General features: G+C 38.0%; 1 protein-coding gene across 2 annotated transcripts in view; it reads left to right on the forward strand.

Moving 5' to 3' along the window:
* Nucleotides 1-13,860: 13,860 nt before the first annotated feature.
* KCNH7 (potassium voltage-gated channel subfamily H member 7) overlaps nt 13,861-21,595 on the forward strand; it is a 207,016-nt gene continuing 199,281 nt past the window's right edge. For both annotated transcript variants that reach the window (XM_064718538.1, XM_064718539.1), the window contains exons 1-2: nt 13,861-14,792; nt 16,768-16,998. In XM_064718538.1, coding sequence (XP_064574608.1) covers nt 14,717-14,792; nt 16,768-16,998 — 307 coding nt within the window. In that variant the 5' untranslated portion in view covers nt 13,861-14,716. The remainder of the gene's footprint in view (nt 14,793-16,767; nt 16,999-21,595) is intronic.

A 21,595-nucleotide genomic window follows, 5' to 3' on the forward strand; every position in this document is an offset into this window, starting at 1 on the left:
GAAAGGGAGTCAGTGTACCTGTACATAATTCATCATTTCTGTTAGTTCAGTAGGGCCAAGCCTAAAAATCAAGGATAACCTGGCACTAAGTCTTTTCCTTTAAATGTCCATTGCTCTGCAGGTGAGAGTTCATATCTTCACCTAAAGCCAGCTCTATTCTCTGACCATATGTAGACCATATTCTCTGACCATATTCTCTGACCATTCCTGTAGACATTACATGTCTACAGGAATGCTGTTGGCACCAACACTGTTGGTTTAACTGGTGTCCAAGGAGAGAGTCATCCCCACCGTACCTTTAGAATACAAGGATCTTCCATTACATTCCACTTTCTTATTCTCCCACTTTGTCCTTGTGTTCTCTGATTAAAAATAAAACAAAAAAAAAAAAACAACTCAGTTAAACTGGTTAACAGGTATGGCCACATAGATAACAGTACGACAGCAAATTAATCAAGCATGAGCTGGTATCAAACTCAGAAAATGAAGGAAACTTTTATAAGAAAGTAAATTTTCATCCAATGAAATTGAAGAAAGAGTATATGATTCCCAAAAAGCTACCATCACACCTGGCTAATGCTATTATGCAGTTTTCTGCTGTTTCTCAGTGAGAATACAGAAACCTGCTACAGTTGCTAACTTGTGAAACGGAAGCTTTCCATAAAACACATATAAAGTGCAATAATTATCATAAATATGCTGGAGTGCAACTCAATTTCCCTGATAAGACTTCATATTCTGCTTCCTGACATTCTTGGCTGATTGATTAAAACAATGCATCCTTCACACTATCTCAAGAGTTAAGCTTAAATGAATAGCCTGGCAGAGCCATGATCCAGGGCCTTCAGTACCTGCCACGGGCTTTCATGGATGATTTCTGATGAACACAGCCCAGAGTAAACACACTCTTGTAGATTGCCTGTTCCTGTGATCATAATTATAGGTACACTCTCTTTCAAGGACCAACTACTGTGTAACTTGTAGATTTTTTGCTTTCATAACATATTTAGCTTGGAAGCAAATACAAATATGAAAGTGACATTGTGAGCACAGGGACGTTGAAGAGTCATGTGATTCTATGACCAAAAGTTGGCAGTATTTTCACAAAAAATACTGTCATTGAGGCAGACATCTGTATCTAATTATAAGGTTAATGGTTTGGGTTATGAAGGTAGGAGACCACCCCTGCTTCCAATAACCTACTTCTTTGTTTAAACTATTTGTAAAAGAAAATATCCCAATAGCAGCAAGTGGAACTTACACCTAATTTATAAGAAAAAAATTAAACCAGAATTTTCAAGTCCTATTACACATTTTAATGAGCCACTTACTGGATTCTTTCACTTTTTCCTCCATCTCATTGTAAAGACAGAAATAGAATTCCCTTGGAAGTTTTATTTTAAAGATAGAAATAGAATTCAAATGGATTTTGCTTCATTTGCTCAACACCTAACAAACAGGCATCTAAACCCAGCTACAAAGACCTTGGATAAAGCAGTGTGGTGCTTTACCTGTAAAAGGCAAAGTTTTAGAAATTGGGCTGGGTATCAGAAATCTTGCTTTGTGTAAACTTAGCTGCCTAATTACAGCTGTAGACTGAAGGAAAACGTTTTTGCTATCCTTTTATTAACTTGGGTATGCATATGTATAAACCAGTTAACTTCTAATCCCATGGCACCTTTTCTTTTTTTTTTTTTTTTTTTTACCAGAGGATCAGGAAGCAACTGTTCCCCTTTATGACTCTAATTCTGTACTATATGGCAGTACTGACTTCAGTGGAATAACCCTTCATTCAGCAAATTCTCTGGAGAGAAAGAGTATAATTAGATCCCTTAAAATTATTAGAAGTGAGAGAGTAAAACAAGCCTTAAAGTAGGTGTGTTTCCATATTGAAACGCTTTAGTAGCAGTAGGTTGCAGGGAAGTCTATTGTCATTTGCAGCCTATGTTTTAGGCATGATTCTGCTAAAATGCATATTTGCTGTGGATGTTGTTACTAGGGAAGTATAATTTACTCAAAATATATATATAACTATAAAAAACAGGACAGTGTTTAATAAAAAAAAAAGAGAAAAAATTGCTAGCAAGAAAATAATATAAATCCCTCCTATCTAAAACACAGTCTGCAAAATGTTTCATGAACACAGGCTGGAATGGTGCCTATTAGAATCTGACTGATAGAGCAACCAGTGGGAAGAGAGGAAGAGGAGGGACAGTTGTCCATGGAAAGTTAAGAGTTCTGGAGAGATCTATAATAGACTAAGACCCCCTAAAAGAAAGTATCTCTTTCCTCCTCTTTTATAGAAGTCCAAGTCCTATAATTTTCTTCTGTTTTACTGAATCACTCCCTCAGTAATTTGCCTAATCAAACAAAGGAAAAAATCTTTCTTAAAAACTGAATCACTTGCTACCTTTCAGAAATTTACAGCTATTGAAGAATATCCTAAGTATACATCTGAATCCCAGCTATCCAAATAAATAGGAAACATAGCAACTCTACAGAGACATTATATAGCATAGAGAGCAAATTGGTAAAATTGGCTAGCAGTTGTTAAAGATAGCAGATGTCAAGAAAGTCTTTTAATCACTAAACACAGAAGTGATTGACAAGTTGTTATTTATCCAGAAATGTAGAATTTTTAAAACTAAATAAGGTGTAAAATACAATTATTGAAATAATTGGTTATATATAATGCTAGACATGTGTAATTCTATACATATTTTAGGCAAAAATAACTATTATTTTCCCCCCTAATCTAACTTCCTCTTGGCTTGAACTAGATGTGCTTTTAGGTAGTGATTGTCACATATCACTATTATGCTCCCAACCTTCCTGAGGTATTTTCACATAAGAAAAGCAGATGGCATTATAGCCAGGGCTCTGCTACCAGATTATCATATGCCATGATCTGTCTCAAGTGTGAACTATTTTGGAAGGATTTCAACGCTCTATAGTTTCTTAGATTCATAAATTGATAAAGTGTTCCAAGACCCACAGCTGTTCACATTCTTGTGGGTTAAAAATACATGCAATATTTTTGGCTTATCATGTATGTTCTACCTACTGATACCTACTGGCTTGTGTGAAATTCACCCATAAATGTGCGTGAGCACCCATAAATGTCTTCAAGCAGTAGATGTAATTATATTTATATTAAACAGAATATTGATAATTCCTGTTTTTCTTTTTCTTTTTGACTTTCAGGAATTCTTTCTGGCAGTAAAATGTTCACTTAGAAGATCAACAGGAGAGACTAAAACATATAAAACAGAATCCTGAGGTTATTCATGTCTAAAGCAAATGACACAAATGGGACACCAATCTCAGAATCTTCTGGATGAGAAAACATGGATCTCAAGTTAGTTTAGGAGAACTCAGATGAATAAATTGTTCTCTTATAAATATTTATTCTTTTGAACATGATTATTCCAATCCAAATTATTCTGACATGAACACTTTGGCTAATATTTATCCACACACCTGTGTCCTTTGAGCATTGGCTGGTGCACCTGCCTTCACTACTTCTCATGGAAACTGAACTAGAACTAAGTTAGTTTATGGTCCTTTTTTAGAATTCCTCAAGAGCAGTGCATAATTTTTTAAACTCTTAGATGAGGAAGGGCAAGTAAAACTATAAAAAGCAGACAGTTTTCAATTATTCCAGGTAATAAGATCTGCCTGACACTTGTCATCTGCACAGTGATTCTACTACTCCCTAACAGATCACATTTCATATACTAACATTTAAACAAAATTAAATCAAACCCCTTGAGTCTTTACTTCTATAGCAGTTATTCAAATTACCTTGTTCACCTGACTACTGAAAAGGCAAACATGTCAGTGCTGAGGATAGAGAGATACAATAAAGAGGAAGAGGGAAATCTGGTAACCAAGCAATGGAGTCATGAGCTTGCATCTGTGAGAAGGATCAGCAAAGTTCCTGTGCTCCGTCAGCACAAGGGAGCAGTGGAAGAAATTAAAGTCTCATCCCTGAACTTAAAGAAATAATTATAGAACTGGAAGTACTTTATGGCAGATTAACAAATATTACTAGAAGACATGGAACTCTCATGAGAGAAAAGCAGCGCTGATGCAAAGGAGCTCTGAGAGTCAGGGGAAATGCTGCTTCTGTTCAGACAGTTAAGAAAGAAGAACAAAGGGTACAAGCAAATACTGGGGATTTATATTTAATGTTCCATCTGAAAAGGTTTCAGATATCAGAGACAAGTATCCTGCTAGTATACACGTGTATGTGTGATGTCTTTTAAAATGTAAATCAATTATGTATCACTTATGGAACATCTCAAGCCTGGGGAATCCTATTCATACCATTGATGATTTCAGCTAATGGTAGAAATGGAACCACACTCTTCAGGGAGCCCTATGAGGCCAGCACATAGATATTATAGAGGGAAAGAAGTGGCATAATTGAAACCTCATCTGCATATTCTGGATAATCAGAAACCAAGTCTCAGTATATCTGAAATTATCAAACATACCATCATGGAATCATATGATGATATGATTGTGAGCAAACTCAGAAGGTGCAATGTCCTGCCTAAAGCAGTGTCAGGGAAACTGTGAGACCAGGTGGTTTAGGGCGTTTTGTAGCTCAGTCCTGAGAATGTCCAGGGAAGGGGAATGCATGGCTCTGGGCAATCATGTGGCTAGGTGAGTCTAGCAGAAAAAGGACTACTGAAGCACTAAACAGGATTATAGTTTTGTCCTAAACTGAAGATTTATTTTGTACCCCTTACCCTGAAGGGATGTATAGCCCTAAATTGGGTTAGTTGACAAGGTCTGATTGATATTTACTGTCAGGTGAATCACAGCAGTCTTGAGCTTTTGAGTGCCAGTATGATGAAATCTCTATTTGAGATTATCACAAATTCTCTTTCAGTACAGTCCTTTGATTTGGAATGTTCACTTCCCAAAATGTCAGTATTTCCTGGGAAAAAAAGTCCTAAGAAAAATTAAAAATGTCTTTAGGAAATATTTTCACTCATACTCAATTTGACTTTATCAGTTCATTTTTTTCATGATAAATTGGAATAAAAACAAGGCCTATGTTTTCAGCAGTACAGTCTGAATCTGCCCATGGATCTGTCAGGATGTGAAAGTCTGGAGGCAAGATTGGATAGGAAGTCATCTAAGTTGTGCATTATTTCTCTAACCTGACACAAAACCATGGTGGATTTAAAATCTTAGATGTGCTTTCTTTCAAGCTGTTGACACAGCATATGAGGAAAATGAGTAAATGAATATTTATCTAGCTCAAACAGCATTAATGTATGTCTATATTGATTTTTTTCAAGACTTGTGAAATCAGACTTTCAAAATCACCTGTGAGCAGCCTGAATACTGAGCTAAAGCACAATTTCTGAGTGATGTACAGCATGTACAGAGGAAGTCCTCTTTCAAAAAGCATATCCGGATAGTTTGGCTATAATATTGTGAAAATAAATATAAAGTATAAAAATAGTTTAAATTATAATCATCAACCAAATTAGTATTTCTACTATGATCTAATATGTGCCTATCTTAAATAACTGAACAAAGGACAATAAAAAGAAAAATGCAAAATAAATGAATGTGTTATGATGAGATAATCTTGTTGCTTCAGAATATGTATTTTAGCATAGCAGTGGTTTTATTACTCTTGCAGAAAAGTTGACTTTAACCTGAAGTTATTATTCATCCTGCCAAATAAATTGAACTGTATGGAAGACAAGTACTGGGAAAAATAAACTGAAAATAGATCTTATTAGTATTGCAACCAAATATACATAATGGTAGAGATCGGAAATACAGGAGAGATTATTTAAATAAATCCTATCTTAGGCAGCAGAAGACTTTCACAAAACAACATATGTCGTTTGATTATCTCTCTCTGTCATCACAGATAATGAGCAAAACTCTCACTTGTCAAATACCTGCCATTCATATTTCATATTGGCTTCAGCAGGGTTATTGAATACAGTACTTAGCACAGATGAAAAATCTCCCCATTCATTTGCAGCTGTATTGATATAACTCTGGAGATGTTAGCTCCAGACAGGCACCTGGGTTTGTATATTTAGCCCATAATGCATCTATTCTACCTGCACAGACAGGTCACACTACTTTTGAGGAGGAAAATGCTGTTTCAGGATATGAGCATCTCTTCAAATTAATATAGACAAATGCCAATTTTTGTCATATAATTAGACATGACCTCATGCTATGGTATTATGAAAGAAGAGTAGAAATATTGAAAAAAGAAATATGCGAACTGGATATTTGCAGACTATTTTTGACAGCAATGTGAACAAAAGCACTGATAAGTACACTGTCAGGAAGAATTAGTCTATACAATTCTGGACTCTACACAGTTACAGAGAAATATTATTACTGTGAGAATAATACTGAAAAATAATTGTGGAAAAAATACAGTTGTAGGGAGAAAATATACATGGCAGGTGGAGAAAGCTTCGCCTACAGAACTGAGTGTTAGAATATGCTAATAATAAAATCGTTAATGACTAAGTGAGCACAGTGTAGAACTGCAGTTACTTTATTTAGATGAAGTGACTGTGTAAAATATGTTAACAGAATGCAGAAAGAGCAAAGAAGGTATGAAACACTAAAAAATTAACATAGAAACACAATGTACTACTACTGAGATATTTAGGAAAATTAAATTCACCTTGATCAAGATTGTATGAAGCCGTTGACACTAAAGCCTCATACTATTTTAGTAGGGTTTGTTTCTTATGAGTGAAATAGGGATTTATTTGCTTTACTGTGTTCTGTAACATTTATACAAATTTCTCAAGCTTACTGCAGTCTGACTGAGGTCTACAAGGTCTTTGGGGATATATAACAAACATCCTTAGGAACAGCAAAAACATCCTCAAGCTGGAATACACATCTGAAATTGCATTTAAAGTTGATGGATGTTATTTTTCCCCCCTAAACTGTTTCAAATTATATTTGATTTTGGCTCTAAAGTTCAGTGCATGTTATAATTTCTGGCCAGTTTGAGGTCAGTTTCTGGTCCATTTGTACTTCCATCTCCCTGTTCCTTCTATTCCTTTGAGGCTGAAAAGCACAAACAACTGACTATAACTAGTAAATACAGTAGTAGTATTGACAGTAGTCAAACAGTGAAGACAGAAATCTGAAAACAGTAGGAAACACGACATAAAGGGAAAAAGGGAACAAAATTTATCCAAAATAATAACATATCAGATCAGCCCAAGGAAAAGGAACAAAACAAACCCCATATTTATCTACTGAGATAATTTTTAAAAAATCTTCTTATATTATTTGTACTACCAGGATACCAGTGTCCAAAAAGAACCACTTATATGCTTCAAAACTATATTTTTTTCATCTTAATATCTATCTGTGCTGGAAAGGTATTTGTATATGATTTGTATATGCACGCTTTGAGAGCATATCCAATCTGATACTGTCCAAAGCAGAAAAAGGTCTCACTGCCTCCTGGTCACTCTCAAGAAAAATGTCACCATGAACCAAGTTCAGAGCAGCTGCTGTCCTTTTCCTCCCCTACAGCTGCTCAGCATTGCCACACTGCCAGCTGCTGCAGGGCAGAGGAAAGGAAAAGAGGAGTTCTGGCTATTTACTGCTTGCTAAACTAGCTATGGAAATATCATCCAAGCAGGAATTCAGCTCCTATACCCTGATCTAAGGTAAAAGGCTGAAGAGTAGAAATAATCATCTTTGTCCTGTGACCTCTCTGAGTTAACCCCACCAGTAGAGAGGGTTATCTACAAAACTGGGTCAGAACAGTAATTTCATTTTGTAAAATATTTTGATACAGCCTATTTTTATTATTATTGTTTAGAAACTAAACCATTTTAAAATTATGAAAGGAAATTGTGCAAGCACAGATTGTGCTGGGTCCTAGTTCAGGCTACCTTCCCCTGAGGACACACACCACAGAACCCTGCTGCAGCTAAACTAGGAGGAACTTGAGGCAAAACCACCAACCTTGCAACCTCAGGAAGGTCTAGGCCATTGCTGTACTTTTCATTGGCAGTAGGGTGAGAGCTGGAATTCACTAAAAATCTGATCCAAATGCAAGGTGCACTCTCTCATTATTATTTATAAAAATACATTCAGAATATGCAGATGTAGAAGAAGGAATTCTAACCACAGTTTATTCAAGTGAGAAGCTAAGAAAAGTAATGTGCCTCACCTGACAGATGGCAGTCCTAACACTTAATATTAGAATGCACTGTGGAGAAGGCAACTGGAATTTGGTACAAAGATAATTAATTTTAGAAATGCAAGGATCTAGTTTAGTTAGTAACTTACAGACAATAACTTAATTTTTCATGCTTTAGCAATGAATTTTTTCCCTTTCCTAGCTCATATGATATTTTGTAGGCATATACTTCTAAAGAGATTAAAACTTAAGATTTTTGATATAATAAGCATAATCGTTCTTACATGAATTTGCACAAATTATTATTATCAAAGATCATACCTGGTATATGTTATAGTGGAAGAAAAATTATGGAGAATGCATATATTTATCTTCAATTACATTTCCCTGTGGTACAGAATTACTCACAATTATATGGAGCAAGGTACTGGATTTGTATACCATTAAAATTCCTCTATATATGGTAGGAGGAAACACATAAATTAATAGAAATATGTTTCATGTCTTTCCTAATTACAATCAGCATTCTTTATGGACTGACAGCTGTCAGAATCATAGACTCATAGCACTGTAATCCAGCTAGAAAATCTTGCAGAGGAACAGCACATGCTGGGATCATTCCTGATGCTCTAAATTGGCCAGAGAAGGTCAGCACAGAATAGCCTGAAGCGCCTGTTCCAGGCCAAGAGCCCAGGGAAACACAGCGTGCATCTAAATGCTGTAACCCCCAAGGCAAGAGCCCACACCAAAACTGCGGCTTAATACGAGGGAATGAAGCCCTGTGGTGAGACAGAGAGATATTGAAAGAGTCTCTCAGAGGAAGAAGTGCAAGCCTCATTGCTTGAATAATTTAAATCCTAAATGAATAATACAAATGCAAATATACTAAAGGGAACTATCCACTGGCAGGGCCTTGAGTAAATGGATATATTGATGGTTTTTGTAATTCTCTTTTCATACCTGTACCTGCTAATTCCAAAATGATCCTTAGTCATGAGGTTCTGAATACCTAAGCATTCTAATGTAGCATACAATAATAACAATGGATACTGTAGAATAGCTAACAACTTTTTGTGAATTCTTACAGAAAAAGTAAAGTTACTTGCTGTCTTACTCTTTTCCCATGTGATGTTACCTTTAATAGACTAGGAAATTTAGCACACATAAGTTCTGCCTTATGGATTTTGCATTTATAATTCAAATTCTTGTCATCAAATTACTGTCTCAGAGTGAATTACATGTAAAATATACATTGAATGAAATCCAAAATATAACTTTTTTATTACTGATTAAACTAGCTGTAAAATTAAATAGAAATTTTTAATCACTTTTTAGACTGCAATTTCATGCAGACACTTCTTTTGTCATCCTAAAAACCTGATAGTCTTTCCTCCCATGTATATATCTGAAGTCTTGAATACTAATAAGACCCATGTGCAGACACAATGATGACGAATGCCTTAAGGCCAAATATAATAATTGCCTCTGTGTAATCCCATTGACTTTAGTGGTCTTGCCAGGAATAGGAGCCTTTATTTTAGATGGAAAAAGTGAAACACAAAATAACCATAATCAGATCTAATTCAAGGTGACTTTTGTAGCACCAAAAATAAGGCATTCCCATTTTTCTGTGTAGACCATGTGGCTTTAGGATTAAGAATGACCTGGTGTCCAAGGCATCAGCACAGTGCAAGAAAATACAAAGTATTGCTTGAAGAAGCCAGCTCTGGCAGCAGCAATTGCCACCACACTCACCTAGTGCCTTTCTCAGTAGCATCAGCAGAGATTTGCTATTTGGATGCTCATGATGTTCAAGTAGTTGATTTCTATCTTCTCCAACAGAAGTAATTTGGCAGTCTGCTGTCCCCAGCAACTGCATACTTTGCCTGAGCCTCAAGTGCAGACAGTCATAATCTAAATGATGATCATTATTATTGTGAAGGACCAAAACAAAATCTAGAGCTATAACTTGAAGTTCTGGAAAGACATAAACGAGTAAAGAGATGAGAAAACAAGACTGATATAAACTAAAGGTGATAATAAAAGACATGACCTGTCAGACAATCAGAAATTCTATCTTAGCCTAAAATGGGGTTAAAAATAAAGTTTCAATATTGCTTTTGACAGCTCTGAAGACAATTCCAGCCATATTTAAAATTGTAAGCATATGTAACATAAGTGGATGAAGAAAGAAAGAAAGAAAGAAAGAAAGAAAGGAAAGGAAAAGAAAGAAGGAAGGAAGGAAGGAAAGGAAGGAAGGAAGGAAGGAAGGAAGGAAGGAAGGAAGGAAGGAAGGAAGGAAGGAAGGAAGGAAGGAAGGAAGGAAGGAAGGAAGGAAGGAAGGAAGGAAGGAAGGAAGGAAGGAAGGAAGGAAGGAAGGAAGGAAGGAAGGAAGGAAGGAAGGAAGGAAGGAAGGAAGGAAGGAAGGAAGGAAAGGAAGGAAGGAAGGAAGGAAGGAAGGAAGGAAGGAAGGAAGGAAGGAAGGAAGGAAGGAAGGAAGGAAGGAAGGAAGGAAGGAAGGAAGGAAGGAAGGAAGGAAGGAAGGAAGGAAGGAAGGAAGGAAGGAAGGAAGGAAGGAAGGAAGGAAGGAAGGAAGGAAGGAAGGAAGAAGAAGGAAGGAAGAGAAAGAAGAAAGAAAGAAAGAAAGAAAGAAAGAAAGAAAGAAAGAAAGAAAAAGAAAGAAAGAAAGAAAGAAAGAAAGAAAGAAAGAAAGAAAGAAAGAAAGAAAGAAAGAAAGAAAGAAAGAAAGCTATCAAGAACTAACTGTATTTTGCTCCAGTACAAAAGGTGTTAATTCAAATAGGAATGCACTTAAACTTCTGTGTAAAGGAGGGCAAACCTAAGACTTTTGAAAAGTCAAATATGATAGGAATGCTGGACTAAATCTGAGTCCTGTTGTTTGGGGGTTTTTTCCCACCAAAAATATGATGGGAAATATGATTAGAGTCATTTCCCCAGAGCCATCTTTTCCTGACAATACCAGGTTTAATTGCTAACTGCCAAGCTGTGGCAACACATCAGTATTACATCTTTAGGCATATAGTCCTCTAAATCCTGGTAAGGAACTTGAAAAGGAAGTAGTTAAAATGCCAGTGAAAACCTTGTAACCACTATTTCAAAATCAGCTGCTCTCCTTGAGGCCAGGAAATGCCAAACACTGTTCTGCTGAGGAGCAGCCGCGCACAGGAGAGCTGTCCTCGGGCTGTGGCGAGGGTGGCGCCGCAGGGACCAGGGCCACAAGGGGGCAGAGGACACGGCATCGGCCACGCAGGACGGGCGGCAGCTCCGGAGACACCCTCCCCCGGTATTCCGGTCCTTGCGACGTTAGAAACTGTACAGCTTTATAGATAAAACACATATCTCTATGGCATTCTCCATTTCTCTAATCACAGTAAGGACGCATATTTATTATGAATTCAAACTTTCCCACTTGCATTCATGTTTTCCCAATCAAATGCAAATTCTTCCACATTACTTTGCGCTTGTTGTTAGCTGTCCAATTTTAATATATTTTCCTCTCACACTTCTTTGCTTTCTTGCTACAGAAAATTATCAAGCAATAAGCACAACGAGCATTAAGCACTCCAGGAGCAATAGATCATCTACAAGACTGCAGGAGTGCAAATCACCACAATAAAAGATTTTCTGATGTGACCTATTGCTCCTGTAGTTATTACAACCCATCATTCTTGTGAATTCATTCCCTTCTAAATACCACATCTCAGATCTTGTCTTTCAGCAGCAGTTATCTTGCTTTCACTGGGGTTATCTTGATCAGTTCTAAACCAACCAACTAAGGTGGATAAAAAGGAAAAAAAAAAAAAAGATGACTATAATATACATTCACATCATCAACATCAAAGTTCAAGCTACCATTGAGAGACAGAACAAAAAAGGTTTTCCAGAGTCATGCAGTTCTGGTGCCTTCAGTTTTCAGGCAAGCATAGTGTGACTCTCAAATTTAACATAAAGATGGTGCTTCAGTGAAATTTGAATTCTTAAATGTATTTTTATATTTTAATTTTTCTTGTTTTCTTTCCAGACAGGCAGCTAAAGCAATGGACTCTGGACCCTACTGGCCTGTAGTTGATCTGGTTTGCTACTAATTGTTCAATACTAGAAGCAAACACTGATTGTTTCATAAAGGTCACAGTTTTATTGTGATTATTTTCTTTTGCTGTTACAGATATTTCAAAGTGAAGTTTTTAATGTAAAAATGAGAATTATGTCACTGCTGGCCATTATAACTTAGCTAGATGTTAGGTATTAAAGAAAGTGTTAAAATAAATGTTCCTCTTCACTCTTTCTACTACTGTGTTTGGGAACTTGAATACATTTTCAGAGAAATATATGTTTTTCATAAAGACAAAGAGCAATAAGAGAAAAATTCAACTTGAAGGCTCATCCACTGTCCAAAGGCAAAGTATTCAAAAATATTTTAAGATATTTTCTTTCTCTAGTGTTTATTAGAATAAAAAAAATGAGTTCTCCAAATATTATTACAAACACATATATGGATGTTTTTCCTTTCGTTCATACCTCTGTATATAGAGATTTTAACATTTGTTTCTGCAAATAAGCAATGCCCACTTCCTAAGATTGGTTACTGATTATGTATCCCTTAATGTAGCTGAGGCTTTGTAATTAGTACTCAGTCAATTACTATGAAGCCATCTTAATACAGTTAATGTATGTATAAATTTTATTTTCAGACACCATTCACAGTTGTGCAAATCCGGGATGATTCCGCTGAGATTAAATTAAATTAGTCCTGAAATGCATCCTCAACAGACTGTGCCCCACCTCTGATAAATATAGAGGATGACACACGGTAACAGTGACACAAAGGGCCACACCTCTGCAAAGCTCACGGGAATAAGGAAACACCTGTTTGTGCTGTGGAAGAACAGGTGGGAAGCGGTGGTTTGCCGGCTCAATATCCTGTGCTTGAGATTACAAAGAACGGTGCTCAGGTGCCTCTCTCTTTTTGCCCTATGAGTTTATTAAGAAGCCGCCGGTGCTTTACACTACCCTAGAGATGCCTTTCCAGCATCGCATGGCTGCCCCCATCTCCCTCCCCGTGTCACCTCGCCGAGCCGTGCTGAAAGCACACCGTTTTGGCTGCTGGGTAGGGCAGGAAGCCTTAATTACAGCCTGAAAATAATACCCGCTTCCCCCGGGAGCCTCCCTAGCTATTCCTGTGGGATGGGAGAAGCGGAGAGGAGCCAGGTGGGGGAGGCCGGCGCTCCCCGGGCCCGAGCGCGGGCAGCGGCGCCTCCGTGCGCGCCGGCGAGGCGGCCCCAGCACCACGGCCAGCTCCGAGCGCCGCCGCGCCCCGACGCGGCCCCGGCCCCGGGGCGGAGCGCGGTCCCTCCCGGGCCGCGGCTCAGCGACGGGGCGGCCTCGGCACCCGCTCGGTGCCGCCGCGGGCCGGGCGAGGGCTCCGTGCCGAGCTCAGCCCCCGCACCCGCGGGACCCGGCGCGCCCTCCGCGCCGCTCGCTCGGCCCCGAACGGGGACCGGCACCTGCTCGGCAGCCCGGGAGCGGCGTTCGGCGCCGGGGGAATCCCCCTTCCTCCCAAGAGGGGGTCGTGTGGCGAGGGGAAGCCCTCGCCTGGGTCACGCTGCGTAGGAGGCGGCAATCCCTGCCATCCAGGAAGGATGCCGAGGGCTCCGGTGGTCCCTTCCCCCGCTCCCCCATCGCTCAACATCGACCCCTACTCGCGCCGCCCCCCGCCCCAGACGGGGCGTGTACCAGCTTCCCTCCCTCCCCCGGCCCTGCCAGCGCCTGGGGCTCCCCGGCGGGCCACGCTCAGGGGCCGCGGAGGGGCCGGCGGTGCCGGGAGGGCGGGGACGCCGGGGCTACCGGAGGTGGCGGGGCCCCCCCGCTGCCAGCGCCCTCGGTCCCCGCTGACCCCTGCAGCCGCCGCGGTGGGGGATGTGGCACGTCGCGGTGCCGCTGGGGTGTAGCTTATTCCTGATGCCGCTGTTTGTCGCCGAGTTTTGAAGAGATTTATTGGCTGGCTCTTGCTAAACCACGCTTGAGTAATCCGAGCTGCTGCGCGCCGTGGTGAAGCCCGGAGGGGGGGAACGTCACTCCCTCTGGCAGCGGAGAAACATTAGTCTTCCAGCCCTCAAACCACCACTACAGCGTCGGAAACTGCCGGGTCACAGCCATTTGCTTTGGAAAATTGGCGATGTTTGGTGCTAGAGATCGATTACCCTTGTAATCTTTCCCCACCCGCCACCTCCTCCTGCTTACCCCACCCCTACCCGCCCCAGACAATAGCGTCCGAGCTCCTCCGGGAAAAAAATAGAAAAGAAAGCAAGAGAGAAAGAAAGAAAAAGAAAGAAACTGGGGGATGAATCTGACTCCAATAGGAAAAGCGTGTCTCTAGAAGTGGTGCTAATGGGAAGAGATTTCCGAGCTCCAGAGGACGATGATTTGTCACAAAGGGTAGCTGGCTCGGTGCTTTGGGCTGGAGCCGTGTAGGAGATCCTTGGAGAAGTCATTGTGCACAGAAAACCGAAGACCTATACAAACATGCCTGTTCGCAGAGGTCATGTGGCACCACAAAATACATTTTTGGGTACAATTATACGAAAATTTGAAGGGCAAAGTAAGTTCTCGCTTTCTATCTATTTTGCTATAGTAGTTTTATTCTGCTTGCGACTAAATGGACAGTAGCTCCAGACTATTTTTAAGTTTGTAGCTTGCAAAGAAAACCCCGGAGGTAAGGAGGGGATCCCTGGCAGAAGTAGCAATGTTTTTGATCTAGAATGCAGATTACTAACTTGAATTATTGGCTAGTGGGCTTGTTTGGGTTTGGGTTTTTTTGGGAGGGGGGTTGGGGCTATTTCCCCATCCTATTTCAAGGAATAGTTTTTATCGTTGATTGTATCCATATTGTACAGCTATAGAAGTTATATCTCTTACCTTCTTCTGAACCACTGAGATGTCTCTAAAGGCAGAATGTAGAATCTTGCTGTCTTTGCAATGTCTAAAAAATAGGCTAGATTTATTATTATGATTGTTAATGCTGTTAATAATAATTGCATTTTCAAAATAAAGCAGAAGTTCAGACTTTGATTTAGAGGAAACAGAAAATATGCAGAAGAGTTATTAAAGAGGAAATACTCTCTTACCTTGTTGTCATGACTGCATTTAGATATAGCTGTCAAATTTCTCTCTTTTTTTTTATGTAAGTCTGAAATATCTATCAAAGCAGTGCAAATGCATCCTCAGGGAGAGTCTGTGAGATCTTTTCCAATGCAGCAGTTTACTACCTGTCGAGGAGGCTGAAGCTTAAGTGCTTTTTTTCCTGGCCAGAATTCTGGTTTCCTATTAGCTGTAAGAAAGGTCACTTGATGCTTAAAATGAATTTAATTTAGAAACAGTAGTCTGATATATGTACATTGATTTAAATATTTAGCATAATTTTAGTATCAGCCTGGTGTGAGCCCTTACAGGTAATTCCAGTTCATATACTTCCATATACTTAAACCCATATTAGCATGTGTAATATTTACATTTTTTGAGAAAAAAATAAAGACAGTGCTACTCCTTATATATCTATATTAAGTTGGTGTTGCTACTCCAAGTTTTCACGTAGTGAAGTGTAGATTTTTTGACAGTAATAATGCACTAGCTACTAAATAGATAAGTGATAGTGAAAGTTCAACATGATTGAAAGATAGCAGCAAAAGTAAGAATGAAATCTGCAGATATGTCGCTGTGTTCAAAGATAGACATATTTAAAATTTTGAAGACATGCACTGTTTACACTTGGTGTCATGTAAAAATCTTTTAGAAAGCAAGCAATCGCCTTGTGAATTTGAGTAGCTAAAAATTAATGTTATTAGCAGTAAGTGTATCACAGTCACATTTATAATTACAATGGGAATAGTGTGTTTAAAAGGTAAACAGAAACAAACTAGTAAGAGTTGAAAACTTTTGAACATGTCTGAGATGAGAGTTTGGGAAAGGAAAATGGATGTTAACACAGAACTTCAGTGAAATTTGCAAAATGTTCCCAACATAACAATTGTTTCATGTTTTTTTGTTTTTAGGAACTTTTCTTCAGGTACATCCTAGATAGATTTATTAAAATAATATAAATTTATTGTCATTCACCTCAATAAAAACCCCTATAGAGTAGATTGAGATGGACCTTACATCAGGAAGCCCTTCCCTAAAGTAGGACCCCCTTCCCGAGGCTCTACTTTTCCCCAAAAGAAGCTGCTAACTTTTCAAGGACTTTCCTGGAGTTGTGACTGACGGGCCCACACTCATGGCTTGGGCTGCAGTGATGCCTGAAACAGACAAAATTTTGAAGTCAAAAGGAGATTTACAGAGACTTATATAGTCTGGTTTTATTTCCTTATAAAAGGAATTATATTAATCTCTAATTTATTCTAAATTAATTGAAGTTTCTTTAAAAGTTATGGATCAAATGATCTTCATTAAATGACTGAAAATCTCTGTATTTCAGGCGTTCTGTGAAAAGAAGGGTTGTTCAGCATTCATCTCTGCAATCGACCCTATAAGAAATGTTGAAAGAGCACTAAAAAATGCATCACTTTCTTTTATTGCAGATAAAAAATTCATCATTGCTAATGCAAGAGTGCAGAATTGTGCTATCATCTACTGCAATGATGGGTTCTGTGAGATGACCGGGTTCTCCAGGCCAGATATCATGCAGAAACCTTGCACCTGTGATTTTCTTCATGGGCCAGAGACCAAAAGACATCATATTGCCCAAATTGCTCAAGCCCTGCTGGGGTCAGAGGAGAGGAAAGTAGAAGTCACCTATTATCACAAAGATGGTAAAGTCTGGTTTTATTTTCAAAATTATTTTTGCATGTTTGGTTAGCAGTTGATCGGTAAAAGAAGTGTGTATGTTGTATTGGCCGGCCCCTTTGCTGGAGGTGTTGTAATTTCTCTGAAGTCCAGTGAAATACGTTTGTGCGTGTCAGTAAGGAAATCTGCCCTGAGAGTAGTGGGTGTATGGAGTATGTCACTGCACACTCACTCTAGCAGCTGAATGAAGCCAGCACAGTGTTTGCAACTCTGGAACAGAAGTTCTTCTCTCAGTTGGTTTAAAGAAGATGTAAATCACTTAAAGTAATCAGCATAGAGGAAACGTACCTTGACTGAAATTCAATATTTTACCACAAAGTTAAAAGTAGAAAAAAACAGCCCATCATAAAGAAAGCATTAGCTTATAAAGAAAGGGACAAGCCTTTTTCCAAGCTGAGATATTGTGAAGTACCTGCAATTGAACTACCGATATTGTCCTAGTATTGCCAGAATCAAAACTTGGGTTTGCCTAGACTATGAACTATTCCCTGTTATTCAGTAAAAAGTCAATACATGCAGAATGGCTGAATCTGCTGATATTATTTTCTTGTTAAGAGCAAAAAATTAATAAATGTATTTGCAGTTTTTAAAATGCACATACATAAGAAGTAATTATGATACATATTAGTTATATGTAGAGTTTTGTTGTTGATTGGTTTTTTTTTAATTACCCAGAGTTATTTACAGAAACACCCATCTTTCAAATGAATTCAAATAATTGATAATTGTGGTGTACCTTATTTTGTCTCTTGCTGTGTACACTCTTGGGAGAAGGAAAAGGAAATTCATATTCAAATGGTGAGCTTAAATTAGTTCTGGAGAAGTGCCAGTGTGTTGTTTACATCAATTTTAGAATCACATGCAATGTGCTCTCTCATTTTAAAGTCACAGAGTTAAATCCTGTTCTCAATAATTCTGTTGTTATCATGGAGAGACTTAAGGAATATTATTTTTAGCTTAGGCTGGTATAATTCAGATAGGACTCAGGCCAGCCATTCTGCCCACGCTACCAGTATTTAAACATACTCCTGGTAGGAGATTCTCAGTAGAGCCCTTTATTCTTAGATCCGGTTTGGTGGTCGGGAGCAGATTTCGGTTAAGATTTTTTGTAGCTGTGCCTTGGATGTAGATTTCCCAGGAGAACTGACACTGTGTGTCTTTTACACATCTACCCTGTGTTTGTGTTAACTTGGCATGTGTTAAAAATAATATTGCAAAAGGAGAATGTTATTGCTAACTTTCACAGCCATCAGCCTGGAGCACTGTTTGGAGATGTGGTAGTTTAAAAGTCCTAAAGTCTCCCAAAACATTAGGAAGGAGAAAAAGGCCTTTAAAAGTACTGCTTATCTGCCAATTACCAGAGGAAGATTAGATAGATAGATAGATAGATAGATTGATAGAATATATCCTTTTCTAAAATGCTGAATTCTGAAATCATGCAACACACCATAATCTCTTTGAGACATACCAAAGAAATCCTGTCCATAAAAGTTGCCATATCTTTCATAAATAGTTTTGAAAGCAGAGTTAGAGATTATTCATTGTAAACAATCTTATGCATAAGGGTTTTCAGTAACATCACTTCTATGAATAGTTACTTTAATTGTCTCAATATTTCACTTGTCTAAATTTAAGCATGTGGACTGTATGATCTGCTAAATTTAAGCAGGTGAATCAGGCAAAAATTTTGAAAATACAAGATAGGTCTGACACTCAAATGCATGGCTATCTGTCAGCTTGATTGTCTGTATATACATTTTTTTTGTTTTGATCCACATAATGTTCAATTTCTTTTAAAATGTGTTAGAAAGCCTTAAGTCTGTGTGGTGTCATGAAATTGAAATTACCTGTATGATGAATGTAATGAATGTTAGTAAACATATCCTATAGCTCTTCTAAATAACTCAAAAAGATAACACCTCACTTTTCATCTTCACTTTTTCAAATTTTCAAATTTGATTTTTCAATATATAGCATATATACATACACCTATATATAACATAGTCTGTATATTGTAACAATATACAGAATAATGATACCTAACAAGGACTTCCTCCAGGTTGTGAAACAAAGTAAATTTCAAGAGTTTTCTAAAAATGTCAGAGTTTAGTGCCTGGTTAGTGGCTTATTTTGCATTTGTGCTCTGAGTATGAGGCTTGAGGTCAATTTCAGCAATTTTCAATTTTCAGAGGTCAATTCTAGCACAGTCAGAAATGTAACTTTCTACATGTGAGTAACCCAAGTTACTCCAATGAACTATCCACTGCTTAAAAGCTAAATTTGATGTTTTATTTCATGGCAAGCCACTGTATAATATTAAACATAATTCTAAACATACGGAGGAGGAAGACACCTCAAGAACCTGTGAATTGCTGGAGGTTCCACTGACCAGAGGTTCTGAGGACCATATTACACACTCCTGACTAAAAGCCCAGTGAATTGCAAATAAAATCTTATTCCACATCACACTATCATTTACTCTCCAAAAGCCACTGATTATATTAAAAATTGTTCTAATATTTTGAAGTAAAGCAAATGTCAATGGGATCACTTTTAAAGCTAATCTGTCATCAGAATTCCAGCAATGCAGATATCAGAAAGGGAATCACTCTATAAATAATGCTTTTTCTTTTTGATTCTAAATACCACCTCATATAATTTTAAAATGTCACAGCTTTGAAGCTCAGCTTAAAAGAAAATTCTTGTTATAGAAAAGTGGTATTGCACACACACACGGGAATTAGGATTCTGATGTTCTCTACTGGTCTATAGTCCACTTTTCTAGATGAAAGTGCAGGATCTCAAGTTTTAAACATCGTGATGATGCAAGACTGAAAGCTGCTGTTTGTTCACTGCTTTAATTTTTGGCCAGATTACTCACTCAAAGAAGATGGGACAGAAGGATGGGAAAACAAATATTGCAAGTTCATATTAAAAAAATGGCAATTACTTGAATCTACACTGTGTTAAACATGACAGACAAAAGATAAGAGTGGTCAAAGGAGAAAAAAATTTTATGCATGAGGGTTTAATAAATGAGTAACCTGGATGGACCCTGTTTCCCTTTTCACTGTGCAGTGTGGGGAGGGTGCAGAGAAGCATCAAATGCTTGTGATGGCTTTGTGTAATTGTTTAGGTGGCCCACACTTGGGTGCCCAGCATGATCTGGGCACCCAGCAGGCCCTGTCCCAGCCACACCAGTGCTGCCTTCACAGCAGTTTTTTGACATTTGCAGCTAAAATCCTTACTAGCTTTTCTCATAGTACTTCTATCAGAGTGTAGTTTGCTTTTGGTTTGAATTTCTCCTCTCGCTTTTTCCTTTTAGAAAGGTATTAACACAGTCCAAGCAAAGTTCTAGTCCTCTGTCCTCTTCAAGTAGTGCCACAGTAGGCAATTACATATCTACTGAAAGAGTTAATTACTGAGAAAAATCATCAATGGGAACAGATGGTGCCAAAACTAAAGGTCCAAATTTACAGGTTCTCATGGCACAAGTAGCTCCATAGTTGTCGCTGGGTGTACTCCTGGGATTAAAGACACATAAAATTTCTTTTTTAATGTAAATATCCCTTTTTAAAAAGAGCAGTAGATAAATACAAGTCACAAGAAGTATTATTTTGAAACAGATTTTTTTTTCCAAGGATTGCCCATTAGGTATTAGCATCTGCTTAATTAAAAAATTGTACTCTGATATCAAAGCAGCAATATCATAAATTCCTTACTATCTCAAAATTTTTTTCACTAGTCTTATAGCTATATGATCTGAATTATACTTGAAGGCAAGATATTGTTTATACAGGATATCAGTTCTTATTTTAATAAAGTTATTAATGGTGAAAATATTTGACAGCTCTTCCTTTGAGGACTCCATTTTGCAGTTTAAGTCGTTATTGCATAAATCATTCTTGACAGATGTAAAATATTGCTTGAGGTGGTAAAGCTGTAAAACTTTTGAGATAAAAAGTATAATTATTTTGGGATTGAGAATGGATATATATAATAATCAGAAAATACTGTACTACACAGAATACATTTTTACTGTATGCTTTGTAGGCAATAATGAGATTTGTCTAAGCTTGCAGATGATATCTATTAAAGGAAGGTAGGATCATTTAAGTTCAGCTTAAATTTAAGCTTAGCCATCATATATTCTAGTGTTGAGAAGAACTAAGGTAGAGTATAGGTTTGAGCAAAGATAAGATCAAGCAATTTGCAGAATGTGTACAAACCTCATAAACTACTTGCCATTTACCAGTTTCAGAAAACAATTTGCCACAACTGACTACAAATTAAACATACTTGCATTTTCAAAGCACATTTCCAAACGAATATCTTAAGGCCCTTTCTGCTCTTTTTTTGAGGATAGGAGAATAAAAGTTGTGCAAACATGGTAATGAAATAAAGTGAAAATGGTATTAAGAGTTCTTAAGAAAGATAAGGACTTCATTTAGAAACTCATCGTCTAGACTTCAGCCAGCATAGGCGTTGTACTACCTGTTTGTATGAACTTACCAATCAATAAAAAACACAACTGAAAAGAAAGCTGCTTACATATGTGTCAAC

This window comes from Zonotrichia leucophrys, chromosome 7 (assembly GCF_028769735.1).
Source record: "Zonotrichia leucophrys gambelii isolate GWCS_2022_RI chromosome 7, RI_Zleu_2.0, whole genome shotgun sequence".
Classification (NCBI taxonomy): Eukaryota; Metazoa; Chordata; class Aves; order Passeriformes; family Passerellidae; genus Zonotrichia; species Zonotrichia leucophrys.